General features: G+C 39.0%; 1 protein-coding gene across 1 annotated transcript; it reads right to left on the reverse strand.

Annotated features, from left to right (window-relative positions):
• Positions 1 to 11228: 11228 nt before the first annotated feature.
• Positions 11229 to 11684, reverse strand: LOC138907778 (secreted RxLR effector protein 161-like). The gene has a single exon (XM_070198388.1). It carries the CDS (start codon positions 11682 to 11684, stop codon positions 11229 to 11231), a length of 456 nt encoding a protein of 151 aa, XP_070054489.1.
• Positions 11685 to 17981: the final 6297 nt, after the last annotated feature.

The following is a 17981-nucleotide window of genomic DNA, read 5'->3' on the forward strand; positions in this document are numbered from 1 at the left end:
CCTGTAGTCAATACACATTCTCATGGAACCATCCTTCTTCTTCACAAATAGAACTAGTGCACCCCAAGGTGACACACTAGGCCGAATAAACCCCTTATTAAAGAGTTCCTAAAGTTGTTCTTTCAATTCCTTCAACTCCGCCGGTGTCATACGATACGGTGGAACAGAAATGGACTGAGTGCCTGACACCAAATCAATACCAAAGTCAATATCCCTGTCAGGAGGCATGCCCGACAGGTCTGCAGGAAACACATCCGGAAAATCACGTACCACCGGAACAGAATCAATGGTAGGAGTCTCTATACTAACATCCCTCACAAAAGCCAAATAAGACAGACAACCCTTCTCAACCATACGCTGAGCCTTCAAATATGAAATCACCATACTTGTTATATAATCTACATAACCGCTCCACTCAACCCTCGAAAATCCCGGCATCGCCAATGTCACGGTCTTTGCGTGACAATCTAGAACAACATGACATGGAGATAACCAATCCATACCCAATATCACATTAAAGTCAACCATACTGAGCAGCAAAAGGTCCACTTGGGTCTCCAGACCCCTAATGGTCACCACACATGACCGATATACGCGGTCCACAACAATAGTATCGCCCACAAGAGTAGATACATGAACAGATGAAACTAAAGACTCACGGTGCATATCCAGAAAATGGGCGAAATACGAGGAAACATATGAATACGTGGAACCAGGGACAAATAATACGGAGGCATCTCTGTGACAAACTGAAACAATACCTGTAATCACAGCATCTGAAGCAATAGCATTTGGTCTGGCAGGGAGGGCATAGAAACGGGCCTGGCCACTCCCTGATCTGCCTCCCCCTCTAAGGTGACCCTTAGCTGACTGACCTTCACCCCGAGCTTTACTGGGCGGGTGGTGTAGTAACTGGTGCTGAAGTCGAAGGCTGACTCCTCTGCTGAGATAGACCTCCATGACGACGAGGACACTGCCTCCATATATGCCCAAACTCCCCACACTCAAAACAACTCCCTGGTGCTGGTGGTGGGAACTGAAGGGAGCCCCAAGCACCAAGATGACTAGCAGAAGGACCTGGCATAGACGAACTCTGACCCGACGGAGCATGTGAAGAACTTTGTACGGGAAGGGCACCAAGAGATAAAAGGCCCTGCTGATAACTGTGAGAACCATGGTCAGATGATGCACCACGGTGAAATGGTCGAGCTGACTAAGCCTGTCTGAAATGATGACCTCTACTGTTCTGGAACTGACCCCCAAAAGGAGCACCACTGAATCCACCCTGACCACGGGGCCTCTTGGCCTCCCTCTCAACCCTATCCTGACCGCGAACCATCTCAATCTGCCAAGCAATGTTGACAACCTCATCAAAGGTAGCACCAGACACCCTCTCTCTGGTCATCTGTAGCTGAAAAGTGAGGCCATCAATAAACCTCATGATCCTCTCCCTGTCCATGGGAACCAACCATATAGCATGTCGGGCCAACTCTAGGAATCGCATATCATACTGTCTCACAAACGTATCACCCTGGCGAAGCTGCTCAAACTGTCTGCGCAGCTCCTCTCTACGGTACCGAGGTATGAACTTTTCCAAAAAGACCACGGAGAACTGCTGCCAAGTAAGGGGTGCTGCGCCAACAGGCCTACGCCTCTCGTAAGTCTTCCACCATCTGAGCACAGCCCCGGAAAACTGAAAAATAGTGAATGAGACCCCACAAGTCTCTAGAATACCAGTTGTACGGAGTATCCTCTGACACCTGTCCAAGAAGTCTTGAGCATTCTCTCTCTCTGTGCCACTAAAAGGTGGTGGTTGGAGTCTCCCAAACCTCTCCAATCTACGATGATCATCCTCAGGCATAGTAGGAACCACATAATCCTATGCAGCTGCAATCGGCTGGGCTGGTGGTGCCCCAGGTGTCTGGAGTCCCTGAACAACCTGCTCGGGTGTACGAGCGACGGGAGTCTGAGTGCCTGTGCCTCCCCCGGCCTGAGAAGTGCCCGCGACCTTCGAGATAGAGACCGTATGTGCAAGGCCGGTACACGCTATCATAATCTGAGCTAGGGCCTCTTGAAGGCCTGAAATCACAATAGGCACAGGTGGTGCCTGAGCGGGTGCATCAACAACTGAAATCTGGTCCCGATCTGGGACAACTGGTGGATCTGTAGGTACTTCCCCAGTTGCGGTGTCGTCTGCACCTCTGCCCCTACCACGGCCTCGGCCTCTCGCAGCCATGGCTGGTGGTACTGGTGGCTAGCCCTCCTGACCGGTAGCACGAGTCCTAACCATATGTGAGAGAATGAAACAACAGATGTTTAGTTACTAGAATCAACAAATTCGCATGACAAGAATTCAAAAATATGGAGTTTCCTAAAGGTTCTGCAGCCTCTCGAAGATAAGTACAAACGTCTTAGTACCGATCCGTAAGACTCTACTAAACCCGCTCATGACTCGTGAGACCTATGTAACCTAGGCTCTGATACCAACTTGTCACGACCCAAACTAACCCTATCGTGATGGCGCCTATCGTGGAACTAGGCAAGCCGACTCATTTCCAAAACAAACCGATATTTTCATTTCAAAGATAATTTCAAGGCTATCTAACATAAAAACCTTCGTAAAGGAGTTCAAATCAAAATAAAAGTGTGGAAAGAAAAGCCCGACATTGGGGTGTCACTAGTCATGAGCATCTACTACAATTTATCTGACAATATCGAGACTAACATAGTCTGGAAAATAGCTAAATACAACTAAAGGAAGATAAGAGGGAGAAGAGCAGGGTTGCGATCGCCAGGCAGTTACCTTGTTATCCCCGAGAAAATCTGTAACCGGAATAGTCAACAACCACTACCGTGTCCGGCTACACCTGGATCTGCACACAAGGTGCAGGGAGTAACGTGAGTACGCCAATTCAGTAAGTAACAACAATAAATAAAGACTGAGCAGTAGTGACGAGCAATAAGCATATAAAGTTCATATTATAAAATCTCAGTAAAATACCACATGCTTTTAAAATCAGGGTTTGAATCAAAACATCTCGTTTAAACCCAGTTCCAGAAAAATCATTTAAAGATATTTTTCAACAGTTTTCAAACAAAGGCTCAATGCAAGGTAAGCAAAAATGATGAAATCATAAACAGCCCCTCGGGCAAAACATCACTCATATACAGCCCCTCGGGCAAACCTCACAATCACTCGTATACAGCCCCTCAGGAATACCTCACAATCACTCATGCCTCCCAGTCACTCAGGACCCAGCACTCGGCACTCGCACTCAGTAGGTACCTGCGCTCACTAGTGGTGTATACAGACTCTGGAGGAGATCCTTCAGCCCAAGTGCTATATCAAGCCAAATCAGGGCATAAATCAAATCAGGCCCTCGGCCTATATCAAACATGCTGTGGCGTGCAGCCCCATCCTAAAATATCCTCACAAATCAGGCCCTCGGCCTCACTTAGTCATAAACCTCTCAAGCTACTCGAGCTCTCAGTAAAACAGGGCTATAACTCTCAGAGCGATCGGCCGGGTCGTTACAGTGGTAGAGCTCAGTTGTAAGAACTCAATTTCCTAAACTCTATCTTATTCAGAATATGACGATGCCTACATCTAGAAAGATGGTTGGTAAGAGATTGAATGTGGCTATGGAAGAGTTGAGTAAGAGGAACTTAATTATTCCATCATGCTTATGATGGATAAATATGAGGTATTCAGCAGATCATGTATGTACTAAGATGTGTAAACTTCTTGATAAGGATCCCTAAGGCAAGAATGTCTATCCACTCTTACGGTAAAAAGGAATAAGAGAATCGGAAGGTAGATACAAGTTTCAGCAAGTAAAAGAAGCAAGATGAAAAATGGTACGAGCTACCCAGCTAATAAAGATTATCGCAGAGGAATATAAGCCTTTTGAGTTATCTTCAACAATACCAGAGGTATGTACAATTGGCCAAACCCATCTCATTGATGCCCTATGGGGGCTAACAGAAATAGTATAAGCAAGGACGGATATCAGGATCTGGCTGGGGTTAGAGTGACCCAAAATGGTGGATGGATTGTTTGTGTTAGTTGACATTTCAGAAGGATATTGCAAAATGTGCTAATTGATCTCCTTGTGAGACACCCAGATGGTGCACTCTAAAATAATACAGCTAGATATGGGTACTACAAAGATAGGCACTGGAAGCCTGGAAGGGATAAATATTATCTTGGTATAGCTCCCGTCCCTAGTAGAGAAAGAATGTTAGGCAACCTGAATAGCCAGTAGATGGAGCAAGGGGAGCTAAAAGCAAAAGAATATCTTGTTCGAGTTTTCAGAATAAAGTGATAGACATAAATGTTAGCGGGAAATAAGAAGAGAGTTAATGAAGCATTATGAGTAAGTTGCGATACATGGATAACAATGGTAATCAAAAGGATGACAGTATTATAGAGTCTATAGTCAAGTGAAGGAAAAGAAGAGAGGTGACAGGCCATGAGACAACAAAAGAGTATAGGACGTAAAGTCATATCCTCATTTTGAGAAATAAGTTCGTGACTCCAACGCGACTACCGGAAGGAAAAGTTAGACCCCAGAATAATAGAAATCAGTATGGGTTGGTGAACAAGATAAACTAAACATGAATTAGGGACTGAGTGATTTGATAACGGTCGACATCATGAGAATTTCAGATTGCGTCCCGACGATAATAGAATGGACAATAAAAGAATATTCATGAGAAATTCAGAGAAAGGTCATTCAGGAAGACGCTTCCCTAAAGCAAGCAATGTGAGCAAAGTTAAGCTTAAGGGGTTGTATGTGCCAGTTATACTAGGTGTCAGCCTCGTGAGTAAGGAATTTTGTTATCCTTGGTACAAAAGGATTATTGCAAGGCGAGTAAGGGTCATCGATGATGTGAAAAGACGCCAAGGATGAAGAGATAACATCTATAGGAAGATCGTTGTAGCACTAAATCTTAGTACTCTCCTAAAGGGGGGAATATGGAGTGATGTGGCATTAAGTTAGAATTAAGTGGTTCTAGTAATTATGGAATGGTAAAGGAAGAATGCGATAAAAATGAGAAAGGAATGAGATTGCACTTATCCAAATCCTACCGATATGCTACGATTTCAGAACATTATGCAAACACGACATCAAGGAGGGGAAGTAAGGGTTCCTGCCCGAGATGTTATTGATAAATAAGGAGCCGGTGCGAGACATAAGTTAAGACAAAAGAAATAACCCAAGAAAGATTATGTGGAATATTGATATGAGAATGGGCCAACGAGTAGTTAGTAGTTGATTCAGGAAGAGCCTAATTATGGCTAGACAAGAGGATAAAGACAAATCAACAGATTGTGTAAGACGAACATAGTGAACCCCAACATGGGGAATTCAGTCTCGCAGATATGACATCGTGATCCTTGAGATATATTCAGATAGGAGTTGGGGTAGTTAAATGTAAATAAAAGAGAATGCCACTGGGAAGACAGTCAAAATATTAGTTCGGAAGAAACCCTACAAGCACAAGGGCATGGAAATAAATAACTATGGATAACTATAGGCGGGGAAGAACATCAAACATTCCGTCAAGTATACGATGTGATTAGCTTGTAACTGTACAAGAGCTAGAAGGTCTCCCTAAGTACTACAACGAAAGACTAGTTGAGGAAATAAGGAAGAAGGCTTCAACCTAAGCACAGTGACCTAAAGAGGAAATGGTCTTGTAACAACAGTCTCACAACAACATTGTATGCACTCCATAAGAAAGTGGCACCTAGCGTGGCTAATGAGTGGGAAATGAAAACAAAAGTAATATTCGAGACCATATGAATTGCACAAAATTCCAACATGCATGAGGACTAAGATAAGCAAAGTATGGACGCAACAAGGGGCAGAAAGACCAGGAAAAGTAATTGCATACGGTTAAAGAAAGTTGAGAAGGGACGAAAGGATTATTCGATCAGTGATCCAGAGTGAGTTACGTTATGAATGCACTTACGATTTCGGAGGATTATCCATGCAACATATATGTTGACAATCATACGACCGTAGAAGAATCTGGTATAAGTTAAAAGAAAGAATTGAGTCCAGGTCATAAACAAGGGATTGAATTGTTAGATGATGGTATCACGGATATTACATAGCATCTATGAAAGTCTAAAGTAATAAATAATACCATGAGCCGCAGATCGTAAGATAGCTTAAGCCTACATAAAGGCTGATCAGAAGGAAGAGGAAACTAAAGAGTTACATCAGTGAAGCAAATCAGGAGTCTGATTATTGGACCCAGAAAATTTTAGACATCATGATTGAGAACATTGCAGAATCACTCTTAATATCAGAGGTACAAGAAAGATAGTACAACAACCATATTCTATAATGGCTCTACGATAAAGCTAGTTAGAAAAGTACCAGCCTCATAAGAAGTCAGTATGAAGCTCCCACCAGATTATGTATGCACCAGAGGTGCAAGTATTATGATAGAGCTTCAAGTTGTGGATGTGAATTATACCTATGTGGAAGGAAGGTCATAAAAGATATAGAAGATATGAGGTGAGATTTTAAGGTAAGTAAGGTAAAGGTGAACAATGTACGAGATACTCAAATGCAGAAGGTTATGAATAGTCCATACTTCAGATAGAAGGCCAGAAGCGCTGAGACTCAGTATCCAAGAATGATAACGGCATCGTCAGTGGAATATTTTCTGGCCTATGGCTTCTATGTATCGATAGGTCTAGCTAAAAGAGTAAAGAAAAGTTAGAGACGATGTGATGTCTCGCTTGATGTTCAAGAATAACACGAGAAAATCTATGGTGCAAGCAAGTTGAAGGAAGGTTGCGAGTAGTATAAATGGATATGTGTAAATCGCAAACTAAATTATAGTAGAGCGACAAGGTTTTAGGAAGACAGGGGTAAGGATAAGAAAGGGCAAATGAGAAGGTAACAAGAATGGATAAGTCCTAGGGATTAAGCCCACGAAAATGAGAGAGCTGATGGTTTCTCAAAGTTATATAAAGCTCAGTATAGCCTGATTGAACTCAAAGGAGTCAAAGACTAGTAGCATTTAGAAGAGATGGAATGCTGCCCTGATAGTAGAATGAGGGTGTAATTGTGATAAATAAAGGATGACGTTTGGGCCTTCGATTGAGTAATGAATTCATAAATTGTACGGGATTAAAACACCCACGTGAGGAAAATCACATTGGGATGCTATGAAATATGGTTATGAATGTATAGTATCGCCCCTAGGTGGAACAGTCTAATCACTTCAAATGTTCCTCGATGCAACGTGAGCCCTAGTGATTACGTAAGAGGTTTCAAGTTATCAGTGGTGGATTGTAGATCAATATTGAGGTGAATCAACAATAAATGGACAAAAGTCACAAAGTATGAGATGCGATTAGGTCGACATTCTTAAGATGAACAGTAATGAGGAAGCATTAAAGGACTTAGATTTATACATATGGGATAAGCAACGAAAATAACCTGGAGTTTGGTAGCAGACCTCAGTAGCGATAAATTGAAGAGTTATGGTATAGTATGGCCTACTTAGATGTAGTAAGACTAATGACACCCAGAGGAACAACTTGTCATACTTTTGTATATGTTCACAAAGTGAGGTCTAGAGATTGGTAAAAAGCTGGAGGAAAGAGGAGAGAAAAGTCGCATAGGCGCACATACAAGGTTAGAGTCATACAAGCTGCATGATAGAAGGTAACAATAGTTACGAGATTGAAAACATTTTGACCACAAGTCATGGTATGAGAAAGAGGCCAAAAGGGGGGAATGTCCGAGCCTTTGGATTTATTCACAGAGCAGTTGCCTAGATGGCAAGAAGAGTACTAAAGTATTCGCATGGACTATAGGTTATGATAATGATAAGTGCATCAGTCAACATTCGAGGATGAATGTTCCAAGAAGAGTGCCTAGATGGCAACGTAAGCTCGGGAATAAGATTATTTTGAGATTATAAGCACTTATGCTATTTCAAACCAAGTGAGTAAGCGAATCGAAGAAAATGAGTTTCGTCAAAATTTGGCAATTTGGGATAAAATACGGTGCAAGCTATAATACCCCGTATTTATGGACTAGTACCCTACAAGGTACCACATGACCATGATAGTAAGGTGTAATAAAAGTGAATAGTATTTTAAGTAATTTGAGATAATTCTTAATTATGTGGGTAATTGATTAATTGTTAGATTAGTGGGAAATTACCAAGTTAATTAAGAAAATTGGTAATTAATTAAGACATTTTGGATAAAATTCTTGAAGCCCAACGTGGCAGCCCACTATGCCTATATAATGACTCTTGAATTATGTGGTAAGGTGGCCTAATTAGAGGCCTTTAGGCAAGTTTGAGTCATTCAAGTGGGGCCCACTCAATAAGATAAAAATTCAATCTTTCTAATTCATTAAAGAGAGATGGATTAAGAGATTCAACAAGTAATTTATATGAAATCTTCAACAAGGTAACGGGTGGAGCTCCTAACTTTGAAAGATGCTAAGCTTAATGAGATATTTGTTTGGTGATGCTACGTTTGCTGATGCTAAGCTTAACGGATATTGTTTGGTGATGCTACATTTGGTGATGCTAAGCTTAAGAGACTCCGTGATATTTGCTTGGTGATGTTAAGCTTACGGATGGAGTTCAAGCAATTTGCTTGAAACTTCATGATATGATAAAGCGTGAGATTTGCGATTCTAAGGGAGTACGGTGCAATCTTTCTCAAGAATATCATATGGATTTTTCCCTGCTTCAATCTGCCGTTACGTGATTTTTCGCAATTGACGTATGTTTGATGGATTGTCAGGAGAATCGGCTCAGGTATGTTAAGGCTATCCCTTCTTTACTTTTGGCATGATCTATACGACACGAACGAAACGAGCAAATGCACAACTTCCATAAATGACTATTCATAGAAGTATTAGAGGTACCTATGTTCTTGAATTCCCATGTGTCTTATTGTTACATCATTTGTTCATGGGTCTCAGAAAATACGTAAGTTGACAAAGTTTACTTCATGATATTAATCAAAGTCATAATGGTCTTATGACATTCCGAAAGATCTTATTAACGTATTTCTTATGCATTTCATGCATTTATACATGTACATTGACCCATGACCAGATGGCATTATATACGCGTATATTATATGTATATGGGATATGGGAAAAGGTTAGGGCATTATATACGTACCACCACCTGATCAGCTGGTATACGTTGATGATTTTGCCCATAGTGGCCGAGATGATATGATGGGATGCCCTTAGAGGCTTGATGATGTTATGAATGCATAAACCTAAGCATGGTATGACATTTATATGCATATGCATGACATTGTAAATATTAATGATTCACAGAGTTATTCAGACTTACATGTCGAGCCTTTTACTCCATGTCTCTCTCATGTCTATTATTTACTAATTTTTATTCCTTACATACTCAGTATATTATTTGTACTGACGCCTTTTTTGCATGAGGACGTTGCGTTTCATGCCCGCAGGTCCCGATAGACAGGTCAAGAGTCCTCCAAGTAGGCTATCAGCTCAGCGAAAGGTGTTGGTGCGCTCCGTTTGCTCCGGAGTTGCTTGTTTGGTTAGTATGATTTAGACTTGTATTGTTTGGTATGGCGGGGCTCTGTACCAATATTTATGACAATTATGTATTCTTAGAGGTTTGTAGACAGATGTCATGTACGCAAAAGATTGTATGGCCTTGTCGGCCTATGTTCAGTGTACAAGTGGTTATTTTGGTCTTATAAGCATGTATGTCTTATGTATAAGTTGGTATTTTATGTTGTATTCTACTTATCTCACGGCAGCCTCTCCGGCATAGTTATCTATGATAGTATAATACGAAAAGATACATTATGTTGGTATTCGGTTGAGTAAGGCACCGGGTGCCCGTCACGGCCCATCAATTTGGATAGTGACACCAGGGACCCCATCTAATCACACTCACACATCCAAAAACATAACACGGACCCGCTCGCGCGCTCGAAATATCAAAATAACATCTCAAAATACGAATCGGATGCCAAAACGCATGAATCAAATTATGAAACTCAAAAACTTCTAGAAACACTTCCGCACGTCTGATTCCTATCAAATTAACACGAAATGATGCCAAATTTTACGTGCAAGTCTTAAATTACCATACAGAGCTATTCCCCAGCTCAGAATCCTAATCGGACCTTGATAACATCAAATCCTACTTCAAACAAAATTTTAAAAAACTTGAAAACCTTCAATGCGCCAACTTTCAATATTAAGTACTGAAATGCTCCTGGGTCATCAAAAACCCGATCCGGACATACACCCAAGTCCAAAATCCTCATATAAACCTATTGGGACCGTCAAATACCGGTTCCGAGGTTGTTTACTCAAGATGTTGACTCAAGTCAAACTTAACCATTTTATGCCACTATTATGGAACTAAATGTTCTGATTTCAACCCAAACTAACCATCTCTGCAAGTCATAAACAGTAAAAGCACATATGGGGAGCCTTAATTAGGGGAACGGGGATATAGAAAGCAAAATGACAGGTCGAGTCATTACAATTCTTATTAATTTTGGGATGAGTTACAATGGAATAGAACCGCTATATTTATGGGTAAAGAGTGACTTAGCCACTAAGTAATAATTCCTAAAATCTCTCTAAAATATAGACATTCACCTTAAATATAATTCTATTTATAATACTCCCCCTTGAATGTCTATTCAACAGATAATGTGCCTCGTTAAAACCTTAACTAAAATAAAACCAGTGGGAAAAAAATTCTAGAGAAGGAAAAAGAGTACACATGTTTTGAAATATACCTTTTGGTTGCCTCGATAAAAACCTTGCAAGAAAAATCCAGTGGGACACAACCTTGTAAGGAAAAAAGAGTACAACACGTATTAACTCCCCCTGATGAGAGCATCAATTCACATCCTTGAGATTTCACATCCCAATCTTGTACACTAATTTCTTGAAGGCAAATGTCGGTAGAGATTTGGTGAACAAATCATCCATATTATCACTTGAACGAATTTGTTGCACATTGATATCACCATTCTTTTGAAGATCATGTGTGAAAAATAACTTTGGTGAAATGTGCTTTGTCATATCTCCTTTTATGAATCCTCCCTTCAATTGGGCTACGCATGCTGCATTGTCTTCATACAAAATTGTGGGTAGTTTATTACACTTCAAACCACATTTGTCTCGAATAAGATGTATTATAGACCTCAACCACACACATTATCGACTTGCTTCATGAATAGTAATTATCTCAGCATGATTAGATGAAGTAGCCACGATTGATTGCTTAATCGATCGCCAAGATATGGTAGTGCCTCCACATGTAAACACATAGCCTGTTTGAGATCGAGCCTTGTGTGGGTAAGATAAATACTCAGCATCGACATAACCAACAAGATCGGGACTGCAATTATTGCCATAAAATAAGCTCATATCGATAGTCCCTTTTAGATACAGCAATATGTGTTTGATTCCATTCCAATGTCTCATTATAGAAGTAGAGCTGTATCTTGCTAAAACATTAACTGAAAAAGTTATGTTAGACCTTGTAGTATTAGCAAGATACATTAGTGCATCAATTGTACTAAGATATGGTACTTCAAGACCAAGTAGCTCTTCATTATTTTCTTGAGGTCGGAACAGATCCTTATTCACATCAAGTGATCGAACAACCATCGGAGTACTTAATGGATGTGCTCCATTCATGTAAAATCATTTCAATATCTTTTCTGTGTAGGAAGATTGATGAACAAAAATCACGTTTGCCAAATGTTCAATTTGCAAACCGAGACTTAATTTTGTCTTTCTAAGATCTTTCATCTCGAATTCCTTTTTTAAATAACCAATTTCCTTTTGGAGTTCTATAGGAGTTCCAATAAGATTTATGTCATCAACATATAAGGGAAGTACAACAAATTCCGATGTTGTTTTCTTTATAAAAACATATGGACAAATGATATAATTTATATAACCTTCCTTTAATAAATACTCACTAAGGCAGTTATACCATATTATTCTTGATTATTTTAGACCATACAAAGATCTTTGCAATTTGATTGAAAACATTTCCTGGGATTTTGAATTATGTGCGTCAGGCATTTTAAATCCCTCGGAAATTTTTATGTATATCTCATTATCAAGTGAGACATAAAGGTAGGTTGTTACCACATCCATTTAATGCATGTTAAGATTTTCATGGACAGCAAAACTAATGAGATAACGAAATTTTATTGCATCCATAATAGGTGAATATGTCTTTTCATAATCGACACCAGGCCTTTGTGAAAATCCTTGGGCAACGAGGCGAGCCTTATATCTTTGTACCTCATTTTTCTCATTCCTCTTGTGTACAAAGACCCATTTATAGCCAACAGGCTTAACACCATTAGGATTTTGGACTACAGGCCCAAAAACTTCACGTTTTGCAAGTGAATTCAACTCTGATTGGATTGTTTCATGCCATTTTCTCCAATCACGTCTTTGTCGACATTCTCCAACAGATTAAGGTTCAAGATCCTCACTATCTTGCATAATTCTAGATACAACATTATATGCAAAGATATAATCCCCCACTATATCCAATCGATTCAAATTCGCTTAATATCGATTGGGTTTATTGATATTTTCTTATTTTCTTGAGTCTCAGGCTCATTGATTTCCTCATGAATCTCAGGATTGGTTAAATCGTGGATTTCTTTATGAGGCTCTTTTGCAGCGTCATCTTGAGCATTTATTTTTCTTTTTCTAGAATTTTGATCCTTAGAACCCAATGGTCTGCCACGCTTTAGGCGTGCTTTTGACTCATTAGCTATGATACTAGAAGATTGTCCAACAGGTACATCAATACGGATTGAAACATTCTCTGTAGGGATATGTGATTTTGTTATCCTTTTTAGATCCGTAAATGTGTCTGGCATTTGATTTGCTATTCTCTGCAAATGAATAATCTTTTGCGCCTTTTTTCATAAATAGAGGCATGTGGATCAAGATGAGACAATGATGGATTTTTCTACAAACTTTCCCATTTGGTTTTACCACTTTCTCCCCCTAATTTTGGGAAAAGTGTCTCATTGAATCGACAGTCTGCAAATCGAGCAATGAACAAATTTTTCGTTAATGTTTTGAGGTAGCAAACAATGGAGGGCAATTCAAACCCAATATATATTCCTAACTTTCTTTAGGGACCCATTTTGGTGCGATATGACGGTGCTACAGGCACATATACTACGCATCTAAAAATTCTTAAATGGGATATATTAAGTTCATGACCCAAAACTAATTATAACGGGGAACATTTATGATAATTTGTCGGTTTGAGCCGAACTAGCATTGTTGCATGCAAAATGGCATGACCCCAAACAAAAGTGGGATACCTCATTTTTATGAGTAACGGTCTTGCTATCAATTGCAGATGTTTAATTAAAAACTCTGCAAGGCCATTTTGAGTGTGAACATGAGCTACAAGATATTACACTTTTATCCCAATTGATAAGCAATAATCATTAAATGCTTGGGATGAAAACTCACCAGCATTATCAAGTCGAATAAACTTAATTCGATTATCGGAAAACTGTGCCAACGGCGCCAAAAACTTATTGCGACCAAACACACTCACGCAAGTATACGTGGTCGTCAAGTAATAGAGTAGTGAATAAAGTATCATTCCCATGAAGACTTATGATTAACTTTTGACTAATTTAAACTCAAATAGCTTATCGATTCCAGCGATTTCTCATAAAATAGATATTTGTCTAATTTACTAAAAACTATCAATTATTGAAATACTAGAGTTCAACACAACACTTAAATAGTTTTAAATAACAATAAATGGGAGATAATATTCCAGGGTCACGGGTTATCTAACAATCATGTTGCATTCTTAGCTTAAAATAACTAATTGATTTATCTGGATTATTGATTGACAGGGTTGATATTACTCATAAGAATCTATCGAGTTCTTACTCGCCTATTCAAGTTAACTTAATGCCTATATGTATATGAAATTAATATTAACAAGAATGTATTTACACTTCCTGTATTTCAACCGAACAAGACAATTAGGTATATTTCTATCCTAATTGCAAATCCGTTCTCCGATGCCCGAGTTTACGAACTTGCTCTATTTAATTCTATATGCAATCTAGACTTTCTACTTTCGAATTCAACTCTAGATTCGTAGATAGTAATTTACTGTTATCTACTCAGCAAATTAATTAAAAATAGAATTAAATAAACAGCCCAATCTGATAAAATCAACTTCATCAAATTAAACTTCGAACATCAATATTCATATATACCCATGACCCTAGAACAATAGGGTTCTTAGCCACTCATGTTCATGCAATCATCAAAAAATTCACAAGAGTGCATAAGAATCAATAAAAGAAGGAAAAATAAGAACTCAAGATGAATTCAGTGGTTCCCCAGCTTTTTCGTGGCTTTTCTCCTCCTCCCAATATGTTAGATGCCCTAAAAGAGGCGTTTTTAGCTTATATATTGTGTACAAAAGTCGTGGGCTAAAGTTCTCTTATTCCTAATCCAAATCAGCTTCAGGGATTGATGTTGGGGTGGATGCATCGCATCCACCTCGTCCTCCACTTCCCAGCTTTGCATGCTAGGGTGGATGCATCGCATCCACCTCGTCCTCTACCTAGAGCACATTTTCTTCATATTTTTGCACTCCAAATACCCTAAATCATCACACACAACTCAATTAGTCATAAAACCAATAATTAAACCATGTTGGGTATTTTAAAGCTCAAATAACATCAAAAAGTGGTTAAAACATGGGTAAAGTAACATCAACATATATCAAAATATGCCCAACATCAGCCCGTAATCGGATTATTTATGTCATTAATTTTGCAAACGCGAGGTTGCGAGATGATAATAGGCACACATGAGACCATCTAGAAGATGCATATATTAAGACCATAAAATATCTATACGACCCACTAGGTGGGTGAATAGGTCCACAAATGTCCCCTTGTATACGTTTAAAAAATGCAGGGGACTCAATCCCAACCTTTGTTGGTAATGGTCTAATAATTAACTTGCCTTGATAACAAAAAGTGCAAGAAAATTCATTATTTAAAAGAATCTTTAAATTCTTTAATGGATGCCCATTTGAGTTTTTTATAATTCGTCTCATTATAATTGATCCAGGATGTCCCAATCGATCATGCCAAAGTACAATAGTATTGGAATCAGTAACCTTTTGGTTTACGATAGAATATGCCTCATTTACACTAATTCTTGTCCAATACATGCCACAAGATAAAGATGGGAACTTCTCAATAACCCTCTTCCGGCCAGAGATATTTTTGGTAACGATAAGATATTTAAGATTATTCTCATCTATTGTTTCAATATGATATCCATTTCGGCGGATATATTTAAAACTCAACAAGTTTCTCTTGGACTTGGAGGAGAACATTGCATTATCTATGATAAGTGTTGTTCCCCTAGGCAGAGTTATAGTAGCTCTTCCAGAGCCTTCAATTAGATTACTACTACCGAAAATAGTAGTAACATCTGCCTTATATATACTTAAATGAGAGAAATATTTCTTCCCTTTAAATATTGTATGTGTCATACATGAATCAACTAAATAAATATTTTTACAATTGAACTTTGATCCAAGTTTGTTTTGTGAGATATCCATATTTGCTTCCCATTGTTTGACATACAAAAGAAATATACGAATAAATATTAGTATTTTCAGAGAAAAGAAAAACAAAAGTTAAACAAATGATTCAATAATAACATTTTAATGCAATTTATAGCAAACTCTGATTATAATACAAATAATTACGTAGTTAAATATTATACAATTATAAATACACTATACATATGACTAATACTGCAACGACCCGACCGGTCGTTTTACTTTCTAGAACCTTATTCCCTTAAATAAGACTCCCCGTATATGCTTTTACTATTTTATGATTACTGAACTGTTTAAGATAGATAAAATAGCATTTACATATCTTTTTTACTTGATTCTTTAGGCTTCATTTTATTTAAGCAGTAGGCTGAAACCTAAAAGAGCTGATGGAAGTATTTTTCTTTTATTATGGGCCTCATTGAATAAAAAGTAGGAAAAAATTGTTATTGGGCCTTTATGTTGGATTTTATCTTGGGATTTTGATAAAGTTGGCACTCGGCTAAAACGTATAGAGTTCAAAATCAAAGTAACGGGAAAAAAGTACAAAAGAACACAAATAATGCGAAGAAAGAACAAAAATAACTATAGGGCATGCTACCTATGCATGTTGTAATGACCACCAGGTTGGTTTGTGTAATTGAATTCTGTTCCCCTATTTGATGTTCCCCCGTCACGACCCAAAATCTCATCAAAAGTCGTGATGGAGCTTAACCTGCTTGCTAGGCAAGTCAATACCCAATAACAATAACATAAGCCAATTTGTTAAGTTATTAATAGAGCTAGGATAAGTATAAATGATATCACCAAGAACTTATAATGACCATAACTGGTCCTAAAAGCTGTCTTAGGGATATCTAAAGCACTAATCTTCACCTTATGATAGCCGGATCTCAAATAAATCTTGAAAAATACTTGGACCTTGAAGTTGATCAAAAAAATCATTAATGTGAGGCAGAGGATATTTGTACTTGATAGTAAGATTGCTCAAATACCAATAACCAATGCACATCCTCATGGAACCATCCTTCTTTTTTACAACTAACACTGGCGCACTCCAAGGGGAAACACTCGATCTAATAAATCCCTTATCAAGTAAATCCTACAACTGCTCTTTCAACTCCTTCAACTCAGCTAGAGTCATACGGTATAATGGAATAGATATGGGTTAAGTTCCCGAAACCAAGTCAATGTATAAATTAATATCTCTATCGGGTGGCATGCGCGGTAAATCCGTGGAAACACCTCCGAAAACTCTCTCACAACCAGTCTTGAGTCTATAGAAGGAACCTCTGCACTAGAAACCCGAACATAATCCAAATACGCTAAACACCCATTCTCAGCCATGCATTGAGCCATCAAAAATAAAATCTCTATACCCGTAGAATGGCCAAGGTTCCCTCTCCACTCTAGTCTAGGTAACCCTGGCATAGCTAAAGTCACGGTCTTGGCGTGACAATCCAAGATAGCATGACACGGAGATAACCAATCCATACCAAGAATAACTTCAAAATGCACCATTTTAAAAAATAAGAGATCAACCATGGTATTAAAGACATTAATAGTAACAACATAAGATTGGTAAACACGATCAACTACTATAAAATCCCCAACTCGTGTAGACATAGAAACAGGAATATCAAGAGAATCACGAGGCATGCTTAAGTGTGATGCAAAATATGAAGACACATATGAATAAGTAGAAAACGGATCAAACAACACTGGAACATATCTACTACAAACGAAGATAATACATATGATAACGGCATCAGACGACTCTGCCTCAGTCCTACCCATAAATGCATAACAACGGGGTTGAGCCCCACCAACACGTCCTCCTCCTCTAGACCTCTACCTGGATAACCTCCACCTCTAGCTAGATGACCCCCACCTATAACTGGCTTGCTAGATGGGCGGGTGGTGTAGCGACTGGTGCTGGAATAGTAGCACGAGTACCTCACAGTGGCATACTAATCTGCAACCTGGGACAATGCCTCACAACGTGCCTCAAATCCCCACACTCGTAGAAATCCCTCTACTAACATGGATGATGGACCTAAATTTGTCCCTAATGAACTAAATGACCACTATAGAAATTCTATATTGGGGAGGTGTACTAGTAGAACCTAAATTGGAGATGCATTGTATGATGACTGCCCCAGGCGAGAACCATGGGTACCATGTCTGCCTGAAGTACCATGAGAAACCTTGAGTGCTGACTGAACTAGATTGATAGCATAACCTCTACAGATCTAACCACTACCTCCAGAAGAGGCACCATTGAAACCGCCAAAATGAGGACGCCTCTT

This window comes from Nicotiana tomentosiformis, chromosome 3 (assembly GCF_000390325.3).
Source record: "Nicotiana tomentosiformis chromosome 3, ASM39032v3, whole genome shotgun sequence".
Lineage (NCBI taxonomy): Eukaryota > Viridiplantae > Streptophyta > Magnoliopsida > Solanales > Solanaceae > Nicotiana > Nicotiana tomentosiformis.

Excerpts from the sequence above, each read along its gene's own strand:
- LOC138907778 (XM_070198388.1), bottom strand. The coding sequence starts at position 11,684 with ATGGTTGTTCGATCACTTGATGTGAATAAGGATCTGTTCCGACCTCAA.